This window comes from Octopus bimaculoides, chromosome 5, assembly GCF_046866305.1.
Source record: "Octopus bimaculoides isolate indiv1 chromosome 5, ASM4686630v1, whole genome shotgun sequence".
Taxonomy (NCBI): Eukaryota; Metazoa; Mollusca; class Cephalopoda; order Octopoda; family Octopodidae; genus Octopus; species Octopus bimaculoides.
Genome location: NC_142932.1, coordinates 9702579 through 9719244, shown reverse-complemented (window position 1 = coordinate 9719244; position 16666 = coordinate 9702579). Strand labels below are relative to the sequence as shown.

General features: G+C 37.2%; 1 protein-coding gene across 3 annotated transcripts in view; it reads right to left on the bottom strand.

Moving 5' to 3' along the window:
* Positions 1–2891: 2891 nt before the first annotated feature.
* Positions 2892–16666, bottom strand: part of LOC106877308 (BAR/IMD domain-containing adapter protein 2-like) — a 169630-nt gene continuing 155855 nt past the window's right edge. For all 3 annotated transcript variants that reach the window (XM_089351994.1, XM_014926177.3, XM_089351993.1), the window contains exons 15-16: positions 6167–6489; positions 2892–3152 (exon numbers count right to left, since the gene is read on the bottom strand). In XM_089351994.1, coding sequence (XP_089208120.1) covers positions 3083–3152; positions 6167–6489 — 393 coding nt within the window. In that variant the 3' untranslated portion in view covers positions 2892–3082. The remainder of the gene's footprint in view (positions 3153–6166; positions 6490–16666) is intronic.

Genomic DNA, 16666 nt, shown 5'->3' with positions numbered 1-16666 from the left:
AGATGAGAAAAATTATGTGTGTATGAACGCGATGAGGCACGGAACCGAGAGAGACAAAGTGGTGGCGTGCGTTACTTGGCGAAAGCCAAGGAAGGAAAGGATTATTGACCAGAAGCATGTGACCATGCCGGTGTAAAGGGAAGAGAGAGAGTGGTAGAGGGAGAAAGAGAGGGAGGAAGTAGAAGAATGGTGAGCAACGAGAGGAAAAAAGAAAGAGAGGAAATACGAGGGGGAAAAAAGAGATACGTAGTAGTAACAGAGGAAGAACAAGAGGGGTAAGGCGAGATACGTAGTAGTACAGAGGAAGAACGAGGGGGGGGGGGGAGAAAGGAAAGAGAAAGAGAGAGAGAAAGAGATAGAGTAGCGTCGGAGGATAAGTTACGAAAACTATTTACAATTTTTGTGAGACGCTGCGTTCAATCATGTAAAAACAAAAGTATATATATATATATATCAGAAGAAAATGGATATAATAACAATGGGAAACTTGTTGTTTTCTCTGGTATGTATTTAATTAAATAGATAACAAGGAGGAAAAAGCAGAGATGAGAGTAGAATTTCCGATTGTTTCAATTTACTGGTTTAAGTAAATCTCTTCAGAATGCGAATATAGATAGATGCATCGGTTAGGATGCGAAAGATAATTGATAGACATTTGATGGTAATGTAAACAAACTGGTAATTCTTACATTAAATTTTTGTTCTTGCGCTGGTAAATTCGCTGGGTAGAGGTTTGATTGTGGTAGATTGTTATTATTTTTAAATAAATAAATATATATATATATATATACATATATATATACACACATATAATGATTTATCTCTTAGTAACACAGTGAAAATCTAGATATATCTAGATATTTGTGCAAACAGAAAATTCGAAATATTTCCGTTTTCTTTTTCCAAAATAAAAGAAGGAAATTATCGACTATGAAAGGCAAAAGAATACATATTAAGAATTCTAAATTCAACACTGGAACTAAAATCAACTTACACTATATGGATTATCCCATAGCACATTTTGTTAGAGAAGCTATAAACAGCAAAAGCACTTAATGCAATACAAAAACTTCCTCCAAAATATTAGTATCATTGCATTGTGCTAAAATTATTTTTATATAATTAATAATTTTAAAATTAAGACTCTTTCTTCATTCTTCATATATATATATATATATATATATATATATATATATATCTTTATACACACACTCACATAAATTATCTCCTTCTCTGTTATAATAAATTGTGTACGCAGAGCTCTGTTTAACAGCCATGTAGTCTTGAATACTCAAATATTCTCATGTAACTTCATGCTATTTGGCATTACTGGAAGGGCATGGGCTCAATTCTGTCACAGTGTGTCTAACCTCAAGCAGATTTGCAACAGGACTTTTCAATAGTATGAATTATGAATCAATGATTACATACAATCAAAAATAATATATCTATATGTGAAATTCTGTAGTTTGTTTTTGTATCCGATTTGCAAAATTCTTTATGTGAATTCGTACGTTGAAACAAATTCACATTTTGTTGTCTAGGGAGAGTCATTATGCCAATAGAATTAAAACACACAATGGTTCAATTTCACTCATTTATTAAATATCCAATTGTTTTGTTTTTGTTTGTCAATGCTCTCTCATTACTTCTTGTAACCTTCTCAATGATTATTGACTTAGTCCTATGAAGTACTAAGTCAATAGTCATTGAAAAGGTTGCAAGAAACAGCAAAAGAGCGTTGATAAACAAAAACAAAACAATCAGATATCTAATAAATGAGTGGAATTGAACCAGTGTGTGTGCTGATTATATTGGCATAATGATTCTCCTTAGACACAACAAAATTCTGCTGCTTGGTTATTTGAGTTTTATGTTAGCAGAGAAGAGCAAGAAGGGAAGCAATTGATTATGCTTTCTACATGAAAGTTATGTAATGATGTAATGAAGCTAAGAGATTTTAAATCTTAATATATTTGAATATACAATACCAGGCCTCTTTATCCAACTTCCAAAACATCTGGAATTTTCAGAAATGTGGAAATACTGTACAATACTATACAGTATACTATACCATGCATTGAGTAAACGAACCCTGATCTTTTTTGAGTGTGTTAAAAATAATTTTGTCCTTTACTCTTTTTAAGTGGATTGATAAAGATTAAACATACTCAGCTTTAAAATTGTATTAACTTGTGTTTGTATCTGTTAAATACAATCATGTTCTTTACTTTTCTTTATTTAATTTTCATCCTATAAACATTATATTTTATACATGGTACAATATGATATATTTAAAAAATTTAAGGGGATTAACCAATACTTTTCATAGTTTATGAGTATTTTACATTTTATGTATATATTTAGACTGTCTCCAGAAAACTGGAAAATTCAGAAACCCAAGATGCTTCTGGTCCCAAGTCTGCCAAGTTATTTGGTTTAATACTGTGTTATACACACTCATATATATAGATAGGTAGATACAAATAGTGAGGGATTATCAATCTGGGAAAAAATATTTCATAAAAACTCTATTGGCACACCAGGCTAACAATATTAGTTAGATTAACGAAAGACCAATTGAGTAAACCTATCAGTAATGTACCTATAATGAGTACTGGAAACAGTTGTAAGCCAAGGAATTATATGTAATGACCATTATTTTTAACTCATTTCTTATATACAGATATATATATATATATATATATATATATAATTACCACGGTTATATATTTTACCACAATTGTTGCCTACCCTCTTTGTTTGATATCCAATTTGTCCCAGAGTGCAAAAAGAAGCAGATTAGTGTGGGCAAAGTATAGACAGAAAACTTCATATGGAAGCTTTGATTTCAATACAAAAAAACAATTTACATTATTAATACCAAAATCATTTCCAAGATTGTCAAAATTTAACTCGTTTGGGTTTAACAATATTTTCAGGATAATAACATAGCTATGTAGGGTGTAGATATTGTTGATGTTTGGACAGGATTTGCGATTCCAAGCAGCATTTCTAAGCAGAAGTTCAGGGTAAGGTGGATGTTCTGGTTATCAGGACAGCACAATTCAAAGTAAATGTTCTAGGTGGATGTTCTGTTATTTGGTCCTCTGTATCCTTTATTGTTTAGTATATCATCCCTTGGGTAATAACTGGAAAAGGAAAAGATATAACAAATTAATAATTTGTTAAAAATATAACATTTATAAGCGTAGGAGTGGCTATGTGGTAAGTAGCTTGCTTACCAACCACATGGTTCTGGGTTCTGTCCCACTGCGTGGCACCTTGGGCAAGTGTCTTCTACTATAGCCTCGGGCCGACCAAAGCCTTGTGAGCGGATTTGGTAGACGGAAACTGAAAGACGCCTGTCGTATATATATGTATTGGCACGTAAAACACCCACTACACTCTTGGAGTGGTTGGCGTTAGGAAGGGCATCCAGCTGTAGAAACTCTGCCAAATCAGATTGGAGCCTGGTGTCGCCTCCTGGTCCACCAGTCCTCAGTGAAATTGTCCAACCCATGCTAGCATGGAAAGCGGATGTTAAACGATAATGATGATATGTATGTATGTGTGTGTGTGTCTATGTTTGTGTGTCTGTGTTTGTCCCCCCAGCACCGCTTGACAACCGATGATGGTGTGTTTACGTCCCCCGTAACTTAGCAGTTCGGCAAAAGAGACCGATAGAATAAGTACTAGGCTTCCAAAGAATTAGTCCTGGGGTCGATTTGCTCGACTAAAAAGGCGGTGCTCTAGCATGGCCACAGTCGAATGACTGAAACAAGTAAAAGAGTAATTAGTAAGTAGTCATAATTTGTTTGAAAAGTCACATGACAAAGAGTTCAAATTTTTATCATAAACAGTGTTTACTTGCTACCAGAAATATCATATTAGTGGAGATGCTATATTGCAAATTTGCCAAAATAATTAAGATGAAAATATTAATAATTCATATGAATTTCGGATGTTAAGTCTCAAGGAGGTGATGACAAGTGATCGAGACCTTTGTCAATTTGTTGTGCTTGAGAAGACACATCAAACCAAGTGAAATCAGTCATGGTTTGTGCAGGTGAATGCAATAGGCTCCTGTGCATGTAACACATAAATGGCACTTGTGCTGGTGACACGTAAAAGCCACTCATGCTTGTGACAAGTAAAAGGCACTCATGCCAGTGACACGTTACAGGTACTCATGTTGGTGGTACGTAACAGGCACTCATATTTGTGACATGTAAGAGGCACCCGTGCCGGTGACCCATACAAGGCACTCGTGCTGGTGACATGTAAAAGGCACTCATACCAGCGACACATAAAAAGTAATCACTACACCCTGTGGAGTGGTTGGTGTTAGGAAGGGCATCCAGCCACAGAAACCAAGTCAAACCAGACTAGAGCCTGGTACAACTCGCCAGCTTACCAGTTCCTGTTAATCCATCTAATCCATGCCAGCGTGTAAAATGGACACTAGATGATGACAACAATGATGATGATTCATGGACTTACCCTTTCATTCCTTCTGAATCAATACAATAAAGTACTAGTAAAGTACCAGCTACTCCTCTCCTTCGAACTACTTTCCTTGTCAGCCATCCCACATTCTCAACATCATCATTTACCATTATTTTCCACTGAAAACCACTTTCCTCTCATATCTGCCATTGACATATCCCTCTTCCCCCAGTTTTTATCACTCACTATATCCACCCCTACATGCCTCTCACCTCCTTCTCTATTACATACAACTTCTCTCTCCCAACACTTCACATCATCTCCCTATTTTATCACACTGCTGCTCTTCACCTCCCCCTTTTGTGTAATGCCACCTATCACATCTTCCTCCCTAACTCACCTTTATTTTCCTTTACCTTCCCACCCCAAACTGAGACTCACTTTTCCCCCAAACCTCCATCCATGTTCCCCATTCATTACATTTGCCTCTATCCCCATATCTAATTGTCTATCAACAAGTAAAGTCACTAGTCAGAAAATCTCTAAAGAGATGAAAGCTGTAACTATACTGAGAAGTAATGTTTGTTGCCACTTAAAAAAGGCAGTCACATGGATTCATGTGAAACAGTCATATTGAAGTGGCAATGAACATTACTACTCAGTATAGTTAGTACTTTCATCCCTTATAGAGATTTTCTAACTAGCTACTATGCTTGTTGCAAGATCAGTGACTGATTGTCACTTATTTTCCTGTATATTGTAACCTTGAGTGAACAACTGCTCAATAGCCCAGGTGAGCTGCCAGAATCGTTAGCACGCCGGGCGAAATGCTTAGCAGTATTTCGTCTGTCTTTACGTTCTGAGTTCAAATTCCACCAAGGTCGACTTTGCCTTTCATCCTTTCGGGGTCGATAAATTCAGTACCAGTCGTGTACTGGAGTCGATCTAATCGACTGCCCCCCCCCACCTCCACCAAAATTTTGGGCCTTGTGCCTAGAATAGAAAAGAATAGCCCAAAACCAGATAGTCTGCTGGTCCTGTCAAGTTACTAGAAGATGATAGGGGTTCACTCCCCTGCTTGCAATATATATTGGTTGCAGATTGCATTAATAACCAGCTAAGGAAGACATCTTCTTGGGATTAAAAACAGAAGTAATATTGGTTCATACAGAACAGCCATGTTGAAGTGGCAACAAACATTACCTAATTGTCTATGATTCTCCTTTCACACTCATGAATTCACAGTCTGCCATTCTAAATTGTCTATCTTTTTATCCCTATTCTCTCTTTATGCATCTCCTTGTATCTTTAGGATGCACCTTGACATCTCATCTCCACCATCCTCACTTTCGAGGGTAGCTGTGAATTCTCCACTACAGCAAAACACCTGTTTCTGTCCCTCGGTCATACTTTAGCCTCTCAAAATTTGGCCCCAATCCACCTGCTTCAATACTGCGACCCCCACTCAGTCAAAGACTTTTGTCTTGCAAGTTACTTAGCAACCTCACTGGTACCAATGCCATGGTATCATAGTTGTAAAATGGTTGGCATTAGAAAGGACATCCAGCCATAGAAACCATGCCAAAGCAGACACTGAGTCCAACGCAGTCCTGTCTTGTCAGTCCCAGTTAAACTGTCCAAGTCATGCTCGCATGAAATATGGAATGTTAAATGATGATGACAATGCTAAAATTGAAAAGAGAATGAATGAATTTACCCATAATCCAATGCATCGCTATAATCAGCTTCTGGGTGACTGCTGGGTGGTGGAGGAAACGGCAGTGAAGAGTTCATATTCCTACTTTGAGACAACTCAAAGTTGTTTGGTTGCAGGCTGCTGAGATTTTGGTACTCATTGTCAGGAGATCTTCTGAATTGTGGCACATTGTTATTGGCTCTTGGTGAGTAGGAATATAAATGTGGCTGTGGAGGTGGTGTAGGAATTTTGTTGTTGGAAACCTGATACGGATGTACTGATGGCACTGTATTCTGGGAATCAACAATGTGTGTTGGTCCTTGCCGTAAGGGAGATGCAGGGAGCTGAAGGTAGGAAACGAAAAGTTAGAGAAGAAAAATATCATAAGACATTACATTCAACATAAATAAACATATATATATATATATATATATATATATATATATACATACATACATACATACGTGTTCTGATCAATAAGTATCCGGACTGTTATAGTAATGAAGCTAAATCATGGAGAGTGAAGCAAGCTGCTTGGCACACATTGACCTTGAACTCTGCTGTACTGCATGCACACTAAGTTTTAACATTCAAGTTAACTTCTATTGTTTACAGCAGTGCTTGGAAGGAAGGTGTGTAGCGTGCAATTGTCGCATTGATCATGACAAAGGAAACTGGGCAGAGAATCTGCATCAAATATTGCCAAACGCTTGGTGATACCTGCTCAAAGACCTATGCAAAGTTTTCAAAAAGTTTTCATCATTCTCCACACAATCAAGGAGATTTTGTGCAACTGAAACCCAAGTGTCTTTTTGATCAGCTAAAAGCGGTTTTGGCACAAACTTGGCAGACCCGCATCTCATACCCAAATCTTCAGTGATAATGGACTGAACTGAACCATAACTAATCTGCACATCTGATAACTCACAGATGGGGATACAATGATTTCCCTTCACACCTTCATGCACATCTGCGATGTTTTTCTCAGTTCTGCAGGTTGCACGTCTCCGACATTTCTCAATGTCGACATTTTTGCGACCATCTTGGAAATGTCTAAACCCTTTGTATACGTGTGTGCAGCTCATGCAGTCCTCTTCATACACCTTCTAAAACTTTGCATAGGCATCTGAGCAGGTATCACCATGACAACATTTGCTGTCACAGTCAATATGACAATCTAACGCTACACACCTTCCTTCCGAGCACTGCTGTAAACAGTGAAAGTAAGCTAGAACAGGACACCGCTGCATAGTGCCAGAAAGACTCCAGCTTTACATCAAAATATAAGACAAGCTATTGCAATAGCCTGTTCTTTAAAGGCCCACAGCTCTTAAACATCCTCCCGAAGGGCCTGAGAGACCAACATGGGGCGGGTGTAGATGTCTTCAAAAGTATATATGGCTGTATCTATCTATCTATGTGTCATTATTCAGTTTTAGTTCAAGATTTCTTGCCCATAAAGCAAGAGTCAGTTTCTAACCTAGATCCAAGACTCCTTCATTGGAATTTCAACATCAACAACAGAGTATTTTTATATGTATGTATATGTGTAGATTTGTATGTTTTGTTTTATGTATGTATTCTCATGCATAAAGTCGCATGTCCAGACATGCTCATATATACTTAAATGATAAACTTCTGGAAAGTTTTATAGATTTTTACAGTTCCACTGATGGCTTGGATCTGTAATTTTCGAATCAGCTTTTTCCTTTCTGGTTTTGAGAAGCCTCATTTCTCAAGATTGGTATTTAGGCAGTGTGTTACATATCTCAATGCCCCAATAATGTATGTATGTATGCATGTACGTACGTACGTATGTGTATGTATGCATGTATGTGTTAATTATATTGTTAGATAAATAGATGAAAACCCATACAAGTAAAAGGAAGAAAGAAAAGTGTCAAATGAAAAATAAATTAAGTTAAACAAGCAAAACTCATGGTGGTAAAACAGAAAAATTGAAACGAAACAAATGGGGAGGGGCAGGAAAAGGGATTAAAAGGAAAAAGAAAGAGAGAACTTAGCTAAACAAAAATGGCTTTACATAATAAGAAATTATTGTGTGGTATATCTATATATGTGTGTGCGTATATAGATGCATGTATGTATATGTTTAAGTGTATGTGTATGGATATATATATATATATATATATATATATATATATATATATATATATATATATATATATATATATGCATATATATATATAAATATATAGTTTTAGGGAAAAGAACCAAGGTTCATGAATTCATCGATGAAAATCCACTGTCACATATTTAATACTGCGAAACTTAATTTAATTTTAATTTTTAATAAATTGATTTTAATTGAGTTTTTACCTGTAATTTTGGATTTTTATCCCTAATATTATTATTATTATATATGCATATATATATATATATATATATATATATATATATATATATATATATATGCATATATATATATATGCATATATATGTACCTGTGTGCGTGTATATATATATGTAAAAATATACATATGTACATATAACTACATGTGTGTGTGTGTATATATACACACACACACACACACACACACACACACACACACACACACACACACACACATACAGAGGGTGCAGTGAATGTAGTGTCATCTAAATTACGCAAAAATGAAAATGACACCGACATCTCATTTCAACAGATATATTTACCAAAATTACCTAGAAATATCTTGAAATACTATAGAGTAAATTTATTCAATAAAATTGCCATTTGCTTCAACCACAGCCTCCAGATGATTTCAGAATCTTCTGCAACTCTTCTGGATGGTCCCTTTCTTTAAGATGGTCTCCTTCTTTAAGCTGCCATAATCCTTACCTTCAGTTCATCTTTGGTGTTACAAAGAGTTTTGTTTGTCTCTTGTTCAATGGTGCCACACATATAATAATCAAAGGGTTGCAGTCTGGGGAGTTAGGTGGCCAGATGTTAGGGGTGGTATGGTGCAGAAATTGTCTGACAGCCACGACTGGGTTCTTCTTGTGTGGCATGGTGCAGAGTCCTGTTGCCCTACATATGGTCTTCCAGCAGCCACCCTCTTCACACACTACCTCCTCCAGGCACTTGATGTTGGCCTCCGTGTGGAAAGATGGAGGCATAACATCGCCATCACTAGTGATCACTCCAAAGACCATGATGTTGACTGGATGTCTGATTTTTATCATTTTTGGTACGTGTCTTCGAGACTCAGCAAGTCAACGGTTGTTCTGAGTGTTCACCATCTGTTTGTATTGGAGCTTCCAGTGCAAATGCAAGCAGTGCAGCATGTCATTTCCAACTTTCATATAGAGTGAATTGCGTCATGGTGCTGTTTTTCTCACAGATGATGCCCAACTGACCCTACTATACTGTGTAGTTGACAACATGAAAAACAAACAATGTCCATGCACAAAACTAAAAAAATGTAAAATGGCAACAATTTACCCATCACACCCGTATCTGTGTGTGTGTGTGTGTGTGTGTGTGTGTGTGTGTGTATATATATATATATATATATATATATATATATGCCTGTATGTGTATGTATGCAAGGAACTGTCCTGGGGCCACTACTGTTCATAGTGGCCCTTCTGGACATGCCCACGGTCACTCGGAGAGCCACTGTCACTAGCTACGCTGATGACACAAAACTATCTCAGGCAATAAAGAATCCTGATGGTATTGTAAGCCTACAGAATGACCTAAATGCAATATATGAGTGGGCAGAGCAAAACAATATGCAGTTCAATGCGGAAAAATTTCAAGTACTGCACTACAAGGCCACAAGTGCCTCCCAACTGGCATACACAGGACCTGGAGGTACTGCAATCCCAGAACTACAAGCCATGAGAGACCTGGGCATCAACATGTGTAGTGATGCATCATTTCACATGCACATTGTCAAGTTGACAGCAAAGTGCAGACAGCTGGCGGGGTGGATACTGAGGACATTCCGTATAAGGGATCAAAAAGTCATGTTGACACTATGGAAGACATTTGTCCTGAGCCGCCTAGACTATTGCTCTCAGTTGTGGTCACCACACAGTGTCAAACAGACAGCAGAACTCGAGGCAATTCAGAGGCACTATACAAAAAAGATCGCCACAGTCCAGCAGATGAACTACAGGGAGTGACTGCAGGCACTAGGTCTCTACTCCCTGGAACGCAGGCGGGAGAGATATGTAATAATATACATATGGAAAATACTGGAAGGATTGGTGCCGAACTTTGGCATCAAGTACTACAGGAATGCCCGCACAGGTCGCCACTGCATGGTGCCAAAGGTGCCGTCCACTGCATCTCACATAAGAACAAGATACTGCAGCAGCCTCGGTTTCAGAGGACCTCAGCTCTTCAATGCCCTGCCAAAACATTTGAGAGACCTGCAAGACACGGATGTGGAGGTCTTCAAGACAAAACTCGACGCTGTCCTCTCCACGATACCAGACGAACCAATGGCTCGAAATGAGACACAGTTTAGGGCAGCGATGTCAAATTCTCTTATACACGAGATGTGCCATCAAAACTCTTGATTGGACTATATCAGGTGCAGGAGAAGAGCCATGCACGGAACGTGAAGAGAGCAAAGCATAAAGACAGAAAATCACGGTGGTGCTCCAGCATGACCACAGCTACTTGGCTGAAACCCATAAATAAATAAATAAATAAATAAATATATATATATATATATATATATATATATATATATATATATATATATATTTTCTTTGATACTTTTATTCTTTTACTTGTTTCATCATTTGACTGCAACCATGCTGGAGTACCGCCTTTAGTCGAACAAATTGACCCCAGGACTTATTCTTTGACCCTAGTACTTATTCTATCAGTCTCCTTCGCCGAACTGGTAAGTTATGGGGACATAAACACACTAACATCAGTTGTCAATTGTATTATTCTTCATGCAGAAACAATGTGGAGGGCAAATTTACTTTGACATCCATCCAGAGATAATAATCTCTTGTAGTTTGGTGTTTTTTTTAAACACAGCCTGGGTGAAGGAAGGGGAGAAAAGAAAGACAGAAACAGCAAGTACACATACACACACACACACACACACACACACACACACACACATGTATACTCCTGTGCTTCAGAATGAAGTGTTAGTCAATTACAGAGCATAAATGACAAAGGAACAGAAAATTATGCAATAAATCAGCTGTTTCTTTGTCATTGCTTAACTAATGCTTTATTCTGAAGTATATACTCTTTACTCTTTTTTACTCTTATTTGTTTCAGTCATTTGACTGTGGCCATGCTGGAGCACCGCCTTTAGTCGAGCAAATCGACCCCAGGACTTATTCTTTGTAAGCCTAGTACTTATTCTATCGTCTCTTTTGCCGAACCGCTAAGTTATGGTAACGTAAACACACCAGCATCGGTTGTCAAGCGATGTTGGGGAGGGGGGGGGGGGTTACAAACACAGACACACACACATACATACATATATATATATATATATATATATATACGACGGGCCATGTGGTTGGTAAGCAAGCTACTTACCACACAGCGTCTCCTGCGCCTATATATATATATATATATATATATATATATATATATATATATATATATATTGAGGTCTAACAACAGGCTATTAGTATCATTATGACTAAGCAAAATATATTCACATATATATATATATATATATATATATATATATAACTGACGAAGGGATATACTCTTTATGTTGCATGTCTCATTTCTCTGTTTGTTTTTTTCATTGTTTGAAAAAAGTTCGTTTTCTGTTTTCGTTTTTCATTTCTCATTGTGTTTAACGTATTTTGATGTCCTGTACTCATATATGCATGTATGTACATATATGTATGGATATATGCATATATCTATATATTTATATTATTGTATATATATATATATATATATATATATATATATATATATATATATATATATGCATGTATGTATACATATAGATGTAGGTATGTACATATATGTATGGACATATGCATATATCTATATATTTATATTATTATTATATATATATATGCATGTATGTATACATATAGATGTAGGTATGTACATATATGTATGGATATATGCATATATCTATATATTGATATATATATATTGGTTTCAAATTTTGGTACAAAATTAGCAATTTTAGTGGAGAGGGTAAGTCAATTGCCTCAAGAGGATGAAGAGCAAAGTTGACCTCGGTGCAATTTAGAACTCAGAGCATGTTGTTGGCACTCCATTGCTTACGACATCGAGGGTTCCAGCTGATCCAATTAATGGAACAGCCTGCTCGTGAAATTAACGTGCAAGTGGCTGAGCACTCCACAGACACGTGTACCCTTAATGTAGTTCTCGGGGATATTCAGCGTGACACATTGTGACAAGGTTGGCCCTTTGAATTACAGGCACAGCAGAAACAGGAAGTAAGAGTGAGAGAAAGTTGTGGTGAAAGAGTACAGCAGGGTTTGCCACCAACCCCTGCCGGAGCCTTGTGGAGCTTTAGGTGTTTTCGCTCAATAAACACTCATAATGCCCGGTCTGGGAATCGAAACCGCGATCCTATGACCGGGAGTCCGTTGCCCTAACCACTGGGCCATTGCGCTTCCACACTTAGAGCATAAAGACAGATGAAATACCATTAAACATCCTGCTTGGCAGGTTAATGTTTTGGCCAGTTTGCCATGTGTGTGCGTGTGTGTGTGTGCGTACATAAAGTATAACAAGAAATATAACAATGAGAAGAGTAATGTAGCCACAACCAACATATATGAAACAAGCAGAGGTGAAGATGTTGTGAAACAAAACAATTCAACCCGCCAACTAACCAAGCAACCAATTAACCAAGCAACTAACCAAGTAGCCAAGCAATCATACCATCTGCACAGTGTAGTACACTGTGCATCAATACACATCACAGAAAGTGTTGAATTCAAAACATAAAGATATGTAATTAATATTATAGGCACAAGGCCTGAAATTTGGTGGGGGAGGGGGTAAGCTGATTACACTGTCCCCAGTGCGTAACTGGTACTTATTTCATCAACCCCAAAAGGATGATAGGCAAAATCAACTTCAGTGGAATTTGAACTCGGAATCTAGCGACAGGCCAAATACAGCTAAGCATTTCAACCAGCATGCTAATGATTCTGCCAGCATGCCGCAATAATAATAATAATAATAATAATATTTTAAAAAGGAGTGACGTAACTCTTCACAATGGTAAACAGTCAAGACGAAGAGCGTGATTCGATTGTAAGATATTTTATTCGTTGAACGATATTTCAACAGTACGTTTATGTGGACGCTGGTTGCTCTCGTTCATACTTTACGTTTACATTTCTGTAATTTTGAATTTTTATCACTTCTTATTTTGAACTTGACAAAAACAGACGTTCTGTTGAAATATCGTTCAACTAATAAAATATCTTACGATCGAATCGCACTCTTTGTCTTAATAATAATAATAATAATGTGATGATGATGATGATGATGATGATTTTCAAATTTTGGCACAAGACCATGAATTTTACAGGAGGGTGCTAGTTGATTATATCGGCCCCAGTGTTCAACTGGTACTTAATTTATCAACCCTGAAAGGCAAAGGTGGCCTCAGCGGAAATTGAACTCGGAATGTAGTGATGGGAGAAATACTGCCAAGCATTTCATCCAGCATGCTAACAATTCTGCCAGCTCACCTAGCACCTACTCCTCCAAAATTTCAGGCCCTGTCCCTATAGTTCAAAGAATGATTTTAAAAGAATTCTGTGATTGTGTGGTGAAAAGCTTGCATTCCAACCACATTGTTCCACTATGTGGGCACCTTAGGCAAGTGTCTTTTACTATAGCCTTGGGCCAACAAACGTCTTGTGAGTGGATTTGGTAGACAGAAACTGAAAGAAGCCTGTCATATACGTGTGTGTGTGTGTGTGTGTGTGTCTGTGTTTGTCCCTACATCACTGCTTGACAACCAGTATCGGTGTGTTTATGTGTCCTAACTTAGTAGTTCAGCAAAATAGACTGTTTAAGCCTAGTACTTATTCTATCAAATAAGTCCTGGGACCGATTTGTTTGAGTAAAACATTTCAAGGAGGTGCTCCAGCATGGCCACAGTCAAATGACTAAAACAAGTAAAAGAATAAAAGAAAAGAAATTTTTTAAAATTACAAATTTTAGCCCATACATAAATCAAGACCTGACACAAGTTGATTACATTCCGCACTCCTTTGAAAGTGTTAACACAAAGGGAAGTTTAGTTTAGTGCACTGCAATGTATTATAAACCACTGAAGCTTATTGTCACAGAGCACAGTATATTGTTTTGCAGTGGAGCACATAGCAACATATCACATGTTTTGTTTGCACTGTATGATACCAAACTATTGAATTAATGACAGAGCTTCTAGGATAGTTGTTTGACTTGTTAAGGATAACAATCAAAACACCTTCAAATCATGCCCAACTGTGTGAAGAAAAGGTAGAGCACACATTGGATAATGTAAATCCTAGATACCTTAAGTCTAGATAATGTATATATATATATTTCAAGATGTTGTGATCGTCACAGATGGAATACCTATACCTTCAAATATAGGTCTGTTTGATTTTGGAGCTGATCTAGGGTTAAGCTACTACTACTACTACTAATGCTAGCACCACCACTAACACAACTACTACTACCACCACCACTATGCTTACTAATACCACCACCACTATTGCTACTACAACTACCACCACTACTATCACTACTAATTCCATCACTACTATTACCAACACCACCATCAATACTACAACTACTACTACCATCACCACCAATACTACTACTATTATCACCACTATCACTACTACTACTACTACTATTATTACTATAGCTTCAGGCCAACCTCTGCTTTGAGGGAATTTAGTTGTTCTGTTAATCACAACTGAAACTCTCATCATTGTAACCGAGAGAGTGCTACTACATTATTTACATTATTTACATTTGACGGATATTTGTCCTCATCTTGTTTGTTGTTAACACAACGTTTCGGCTGATATACCCTCCAGCCTTCTTCAGGTGTCTTGGGGAAATTTCAAACCTGGGTTCTCATTCCTAAGGCATTTTTCAATGTTGTTGTTGTTATTATTATTATTATTGTTATTATTATTCAAGTCACTGCCTGGAATCGAACTCGGAATCTTGGGGTTAGTAGCCCATGCTCTTAACCACTACAACATGCCCATGCTAATAATTTTACTCTTGAAATTAAGTGTGCCATTCAGAAAATATCACAGGCCTTAGTTTTCCCACAACTGGATTAAACTCATCAAGACAATACCCTACCATAGCAGCAGTCCAATGACTGAAACAAGTAAAAGAAAAGCAATCTGTATATCCTATTTAACACAAATGTATTATTAGAATGCCATATTACTGCTGTATTGACCTTGAGAGATCCTCATATAAACACATAGTGCTAAAATCACAGACATATCATTACCAGATGACAATCATCTAGCATGGGTACTGGAACTGCTGGATCACATAATTTCAGCATACATGTGCTTCTTCAGTAGCAGGCATCCACTTGCCACATGCCAGCCAAATCCCACCATCAACAATATACAGAATAACAGAGAATGATCAGTCACTGATGTCACAAATAGGCCACAGGCTCTTTTAAAAACAAATATTAGAAACAGAAGCAGTATGAAAACCAAATGGTATTCTTTATGTCCTACTTAACATAGATGTATTGTTAGAATGCCATAATACTGCAGTATTTTCCTCAAGAGATCTTATCATAAAAATTCACAATACCATGGTGTTTTATTAGCAAATACCAAGATAGGACTACACATCAGACTACATTTAACTGCACAGCACTAGTCTTACACTATAGAACACTGTATAAAACCTTATAGCATATATATGCACTACAACCCAGCATGTTTCACTACAGATTACACCAATAACCATAGCAGTAAATATGAAGCATTAAAAAATTTTCCAAACCCCAAAATAATCATATATACATATATATATATATATATATATATATATATATATATATATATATATATATAACTTGTATTAAGTTACCTGGAGACCAGCACAGTGCAAAGTGTCGTAGATCGGAGGGTGAAGTTGAGAAGGTGGTGATGGTGGTAGAGGTGGTGGAGGAGGTGGAAAAGTATCCTGATCTGGAGGATGGAGGTGATGAAGATGATGATGATGATGATGATGCTGTAGTAGTACCGTTGTGTTGTAGTTACTGGAAGTCCTTCTGTCGCTTTCAAAGTTAGTGTCTCCGATCTGTTGCAACCATCCCTTGATGGCCTTCTGAAGGGGGACAGGCATGTTTAGCATGGCACACAAATGATATTTAGCAGTCATGAGATAAAATGAAAGATTTGAAGATTGATTCGCGCGCGCGCGTGCGTGCGTGTGTGTGTGTGTGTGTGTGTGTGTGTGTGTGTGTGTGTGTGCGTGTGTGCGTGCGTGTACACACACATGCTTATATATTGTTGATTAGTATATTCCTGGTT